This window comes from Cynara cardunculus (genome assembly GCF_001531365.2).
Source record: "Cynara cardunculus var. scolymus isolate 2C chromosome LG 3, CcrdV1, whole genome shotgun sequence".
Classification (NCBI taxonomy): domain Eukaryota; kingdom Viridiplantae; phylum Streptophyta; class Magnoliopsida; order Asterales; family Asteraceae; genus Cynara; species Cynara cardunculus.
In genome coordinates this window covers 9,962,080-9,969,105 of record NC_037530.1, presented here as the reverse complement: position 1 = coordinate 9,969,105, position 7,026 = coordinate 9,962,080, and the positions used below count along the sequence as shown (strand labels likewise).

General features: G+C 34.8%; 2 protein-coding genes across 2 annotated transcripts; one reads left to right on the top strand and one right to left on the bottom strand.

Moving 5' to 3' along the window:
• The first annotated feature begins 814 nt into the window (after positions 1-814).
• LOC112508947 lies at positions 815-1,696 on the top strand. Its single transcript, XM_025113812.1, has 2 exons — positions 815-1,234; positions 1,394-1,696. The coding sequence occupies exons 1-2, from the start codon at positions 815-817 to the stop codon at positions 1,694-1,696; spliced, it is 723 nt and encodes a 240-aa protein (XP_024969580.1).
• Positions 1,697-5,563: 3,867 nt separating this feature from the next.
• Positions 5,564-6,897, bottom strand: LOC112508946. Its single transcript, XM_025113811.1, has 3 exons — positions 6,585-6,897; positions 6,304-6,486; positions 5,564-6,141 (listed from the first exon to the last, which is right to left on the bottom strand). Exons 1-3 carry the CDS (start codon positions 6,895-6,897, stop codon positions 5,564-5,566), a joined length of 1,074 nt encoding a protein of 357 aa, XP_024969579.1.
• Positions 6,898-7,026: the final 129 nt, after the last annotated feature.

Below are 7,026 nucleotides of genomic sequence, written 5' to 3'. Positions count from 1 at the left end.
TTTCTTCTATATATATATATATATATATACATATATATATATACATATATATATATACATATATATATATACATATATATATATACATATATATATATACATATATATATATATACATATATATATATACATATATATATACATATATATATATACATATATATATATATACATATATATATATATACATGTAGGATGGAAAGTGAGACACAAGTTTCTTTCTTCCTTTGTTTTCCTCCCGTCATAGTTTGTTATATATATATATATATATATATATATATATAACTTTGTTTTTGAGAAAACTTTGGGTAGCTGATTCGTTGATCCAAGGATCTCGTAAAACACGTTGTAAGTTCTCCCGGTTAGTAATAAATCGATCTCTCTCTCCCTGTGGCCGTACACTATCACCTCGATAGTGGAACCACGTTAAATCTCGTTGTCTCGATTTACATGTCGTTTTGATATTTGATCGTATACCTGATATAACTGCTAATTTTACATTTGTGGATCAGTATGTTTTGTTAGACAAAAATATACAATATATAGATCTCGTTAATCCGCATTTGTTGTATTGGGTCAGTTTGCATTGTGATTTATTGTTATCATTTTGGGACCGTAAATCACTTTGTAATACGATATTTTAACTGCGACCGACCCTACATTAATGACTCGACATTTTATATACATTGTTTTGCCCATCAACTTCAGTTAGTAATTGTGGCGGTTGCAAAAAAAACACGAAAGTATTAAAGACTTCTTTGATTTGCTTGCGTTGGTTGTTACTGTTGTAAACTCTTCTTGCAAACGAAAAGATATGCTACGAGAAAGTCACAAAAAGAGAATTCAAGAAGAAATTGGGAATAACGAAATTGAGACTGGTAAGGGGTTAAACCAAGAGATTTCCCTTGTACGAGCTGGAGATACACGATGGAATTCTCATCTTAAAACAATCGTGAGTTTGATTGCTTTGTTTCCAGAGGTTATACAGGTGCTTGAATATGTCGAAGATGATGGTGATAATGGAGCTAGTCGGCTTCAAGCAAAAGGTCTTTTATCATACTTAAAGACATTTGAATTTGTGTTTTATATGCACTTGATATCAACGATCTTAGGGTTAACAAATTCATTGTCTCATGCTCTTCAAAGGAAAGATGAAGACATCTTGGAAGCTATTGATTTGATAGGAACAACCAAAGGTCATATTCAAATGTTGAGAGAAAATGGGTTTGATCAAGTTTTGGAGAAATGCTACTCTTTTGTGATAAACATAAGATTGTGAAGTTGGATATGGCTAAAGCTTATGTTAATACAAGAAATTCAAGGAAAAGGATGAACATTAACAATCAACATTATTATAACTATGATATATTCAACACTGTTTTTGGATATGCAGATCCGAGAGTTTGGTGATCGTTTTGGTGAGATAAGCACCGACTTGCTTCAAAATATGGCAGCTTTGAATCCATGCATTTCGTTTTCTCAGTTTAACAAATCAAACCTATTGAAGTTGAGTCAGATGTATCCCCGAGATTTTGAAGACAAGGAAAGGATCATTCTTAAGCACGAACTTGACATCTACTATCATTCTGTTTATAATGATGTCAGATTTGCCAACTTAAACGGTATTGCCGAACTCGCCAGATTAATGGTGCAACAAGAAAGCATCTTTCTCATTCTTTATTCTATCGGTTATTGAAACTAACACTAGTTTTTCCTGTTGCAACTGCTACGGTTGAAAGATGTTTTTCGGCAATGAAGCTTGTTAAGACAGATTTACGTAATCGAATTGGTGATGATTTTTTGAATTATGCCCTCATTTGTTGTAACACCCCCAAATCCATACATTGCATATTTACACATAATTCATTCATATAATACATGTTTCCCCCCCACATAGGTCCATAATACAAGAGACTATGCTATAAAATATACAACTCAAAAATTCCAAAAATACATGCTCTTGTATCTTAACATCTATACTCCAAAACATGGCTAATTTAAGATCTTCATACATCTAAACACATAGAGAAATAATTCACAGAATGCTCTTTCCCTTATTATCATTACCTGCATACATATTTTGAAAACACAAAATGAGGGTTAGACATGAATGTCTAGTGAGGTTCCCTTTTTATGTAATGCAGGGTCAAGATCACCAAAATATTTAAACCATTTCATATATTGAAGGATAAAACCACATTCTGTTTGAGTCCATCGGACCTATAGTCCAAAATCGTACTTAGGAAATATTTCAACTCATAAGAGGACCAGAGCCCCTCTGGTTCTTTACCAGAGCCTCTTGCTCAGGTAACTTCTCATAACATTCCTTGACTAACATTGTAGGTAATAAAATAGCTTTTTCCATAACCAAAAATGATTAAAAAGAGTTCATGTATAACCAGAGCTTCTGGTTGTATTAACCTGAGCTTCTGATTTAAAAGTCAAAACCAACCAGAGCCTCTGGTTCAACATGTAAGCCAACCAGAGCCCCTCTGGTCTGTATTTTATAAGAAAAACTAAGTATGAAAATCCTTTTCTTAAAAACTTCTTAAAATATGATTTTTGACACATAAGCTCTTATCAATAGATACAAAGCCTCTGGTCCAACTAGTACATTTTGTAAGAACTTGTATATTTCTCAAATCAATAACCAGAACCCTCTGGTTTTATAGTTAGGTCCAACCAGAACCCCTCTGGTTCCTTACAAGGAACAACCAGAGCCCCTCTGATTTTTCATAAAATGTACATTCTGTTTCAAAACACTTTTAACCAAAACCAACGGCCATAGGCCATAATTTTCCCGTAACCATAACATCAATACTATTATTTCTAATAAGAATAACATCTTTGAATCCTCAAATAACCAAGAAGTGAGAACTCCAATCTGTTGTAATCTTAAAAGATATAATAACAATAGTTATACCATACACACACAACGACCAACCTTATTACATCCAAAATTCCCTTTAATAGCAACAACTATATCCATAACACACAACGACCATCCTTATTTCCCCTGAAATTCTTATGAACTATTTCATCCAATGACAAGCTACAGTCATTTCTGTCAGAGTGAACCTCGTTCATAGTTTTAACCAAAATCTATAGACTATTTCATCCAATGATGGAACAAAGTCATATACGTCAGAGTGAGCCTCGTCCATAGTTCTAACCAATCATGGTGTCAAAATAGGTTTATATTCCCTTTTAATCACAAGAACACTATGTTTTGTAAATGATTTCTCAAATCATCTAATCCTCTTAAAATCCTTAAAACAGGATATCATTCTCAAAACTATTTTTAAAAGAACAATTTCTGCTTTAATCTCTTTAAGACAATTTCAAATTTCAAAATCATACAACATTTCTTAAAAAAAAAAAACTGTTTAGAAACAACTTCATCAAACTCTTTCTAAATCTCAAGTTAACAAAACCCAACAGTTTATAAAATCAAACAGTAGATTAAACTCACAGTTTATACTCGACGGTAGTTTAAAAACTCACCTTAATCAACACAGATTCTGCAGATAGTATCACACAACAATTCACAGAATCTTTAAGGACTTTTAAAACAACAATTTTCTTCAAGAACTAGGCATGGCAACGGGGCGGGGATGGGGCGGGTTTTGTAATCCCCGGCCTCGGCCCCGGTTTGTAATACCGTCCCCTGGCCCCAGTCCCCGTCGGGTACGGGGATCATCATCTCGTCCCCGGTCAAATTCTAGCAATCCCTGGTCAAAACCCGGTCAATCCTCGGTCAAAACCCGGTAAAAAGTATGCTTTAGTTTGATTATACCGGGGATCCCCGGCCCCGACACCGGCCCCGTTTTGAGTAACATTCCCCGTCCCCGGTCCCGTCCCCGGTTTGAGTCTATCGGGGATCCCCGGCCCCGGGACCCGTTTTAGCGGGGAATCCCCGTCTCCGTTCGGGTCGGGTGAACCGGGTTCCCCACCGGGTCGGGGCAAATCACCATCCCTATCAAGAACTTCTCTTCACCGCCTCAAAACACCTTTTTCTTTCAAACAAGTTTTCTTTTCTAAATAAAAGTGATAAGGTTAGAACCTTATCCCTTTCTTTAAATATCCTTACCAGACGGTGGAGGATTTCTTTTTATTATAAAAATGGTTTAGGTGGTGGAGCTTATCTTATTAATAATCACCTTTCTTCATTTTGAAGATATTGCATTTTTATGTATTAAAATAATCAAATCCTCATGTATGCTCCATATTACATGTATGCAATTATACAATCATGTATGCACCTTTTCACATATATGCATATTCTTTCTGCATTAATTAAATAATCATACATGCCATCATGTAATTTCAAATAATAATCACGTATAGGTTACCTCAACCCAGGTTGTCTGAAACCCGGTTATAACATTTGTGCCATAGAAAAGGAAGCCCTTAGTAATGTTAAAACCGAAGATGTCATCGATCGTTTCTAAAAGATAAAGACATGCCGATGACAACTTTAGGAGTTGTTTATCAATTCTATAAAAACCATACTTTTTGTAATCATTTTGGGTATATATTGACCATTTTCAAAAGATGAAGACGCGTCGGGTACAAGTTTAGGAGTTGTTTATCGGTACTATAAAAACCATATTTTTTGTAATTATTTTTAGATGTATATTATATTATATTATATTATATTATATTAATTATATGGTGCCATCGTTTGAAAAAAATTATGGGTCCGTCCCTGCCCAGCAAGACCGTGTACCCATTCCTAGAACCAGTCCCGACAGATACCCAACGATTAAGGGTTCCAAAAAATGAGAATCAATACCAGTCCTGATTGGTTTCGTATTTTTGGAGCTGGAACCGGAACCAATCACATCGGTTTCGGTTCCAAAATTGATAGTTCTAAAAAGGTTTCGGTTCCAAAGATAGGTATCCTATTTCGATGCTCACCTTAGCTATTAATGATAGGTATAAATAACAAGGTTTCTTGACAAAACTAACCCCTCAAAATATTAAATTTATGAAAATAATCCACAAAAAATGACATTTCTAAAAATAGCCCCCCATTTAGCATTACGTACTAAATGGTGCGTAAGGGGGCCTTTTTGCAAAAAACAAAATTGGTTTTAATAGTGGGTCCCACATATGACAACTATGTCACATCATGTGACAACCCTTTAGACCATCCACATCCCTGCAATCCATTTACACTTTCAATTGTGTCACATCAGCTTTTGCAATTATCTTCCACACACCTGCCATTCACCTACAACACTTTCAACTGTGTCACGTCAGCTTTTGCAATTACCACCTACACACGTGCAATTCACCTACACTTTCAAAAGTGGTCCCCACTACAACATTTATTAACTATTTTATAAATTATTTATATATACATTCTAATTATTTTTTAATTAATAAATATTTTATTTTAATTCAATGTTAATTAAAACGATTAATATACGATATAATATAATATAATAATTATATAATTTATTGTTTTAAATTTGAAACATTAATTTATTAAATCATATCAAAACACAACATTTATTGAATTAAAAATATTACATATAGATAGAAATAAAACGTTACGTTAATCATTGTTTTCTTCTCCTTGAAATCGGCTCCAAATCTCTTCAACCAAATCCGCTTGTAATTGATTGTTGTGAGTCCGGTTACGTATTCTTGCATGACTTCGAAGATAATTTTCATACTTAGGAAGATGATTTCGAGAAACTTCAGGCATAGATATACTGAAATTAGCATCATCTATGAAATCAAATTGACTAATGTATGAGTCACGTTCATCTTCGACAATCATGTTGTGCATTATTACGCAAGCTCGTAACATTTCTCCGATTATTTCCTTGAACCACATCCGTGATGGACCTCTAACTATGGCAAATCGTGACTGTAATACGCCAAACGCTCTTTCTACATCTTTCCTAGCTGATTCTTTTTTTTTTTTTTGCAAATAGCTGATGTTTTTGACTTTGGGGCAATGGATGGATTTCACAAACGTAGCCCAGTTAGGGTAGATTCCATCTGCAAGGTAGTATCCTAAACTATAGTTGTTACCATTAACAGAGAAATTTACCTCTGGTGCTTTCCCTTCTAAGACCTCGTGGAAGATGGGAGATCGATCTAACACATTGATATCATTTAATGCGCCTGGAAGCCCAAAAAAAGCATGCCATATCCACAAATCTTGTGAAACAACTACTTCTAACATAATAGTTGGAGTTTTATGGTCCCCTCTAGCATATTGTTCGTGCCATGCCACCGGACAATTTTTCCACTCCTAATGCATACAATCAATACTGCCTAACATACCTGGAAAACCGCGTTGGTACCCAATATAAAGTAATCGTTGAAGGTCAGCGACATTTGGTCTTTGTAAATACTCGTCCCCAAACACTGCAATAATAGCTCGTACAAACTTCTTAACACATTTTATTGTTGTAGTTTCACCAATTCGTAAATATTCATCAACGGCATCTGCAGCTACACCATATGCTAACATTCGTATCGCAGCAGTACACTTCTGAAGAGATGATAATTTTGATCTACCGGTACAATCGATACCACCTTCAAAGTATCGTGATTCTTCACACCTTCAACTATGCGAAGAAATAATGGTCTCCGCATCCGAAATCTACGTCGAAATATATCATCATTGTATGTCGGATTCTCAGAAAAGAAGTCTTCGTACAAACGTCGATCTCCATCTTCACGCTTTCTTTCTATATTTCTTCTTTTCTTCTTTTTACGTTTTGACGTAGAAGTTGCATCTGCTATTTGTTGTTTTTGTAAGGCAACATAGTKGGTAGTGAGTTTGGAGGAAGAATCATCAAGAAGCCATTCAACAAATTTTTCTGATGTTGAAGACGAAGAAGATGAAGAATACTCACTCTCAGACTCAGACATTTTAAAAAACTAAAGTGTTAAGGTTAATAAGGTCACATATAATTGTATTTATATCAAATTCTTAGTGACTACTGTTCACCCGTGACTTCGGCTACTGTTCACCCCGTGACTTCCGCTACTGTTCACCCG

Bases quoted from the DNA above. Each gene is read 5' to 3' on its own strand.
- LOC112508947 (XM_025113812.1), top strand. From the start codon at position 815: ATGCTACGAGAAAGTCACAAAAAGAGAATTCAAGAAGAAATTGGGAAT. The intron at 1,235-1,393 runs GTTTTGGAGAAA...TTGGATATGCAG, and splicing joins GAGAAAATGGGTTTGATCAA to ATCCGAGAGTTTGGTGATCG.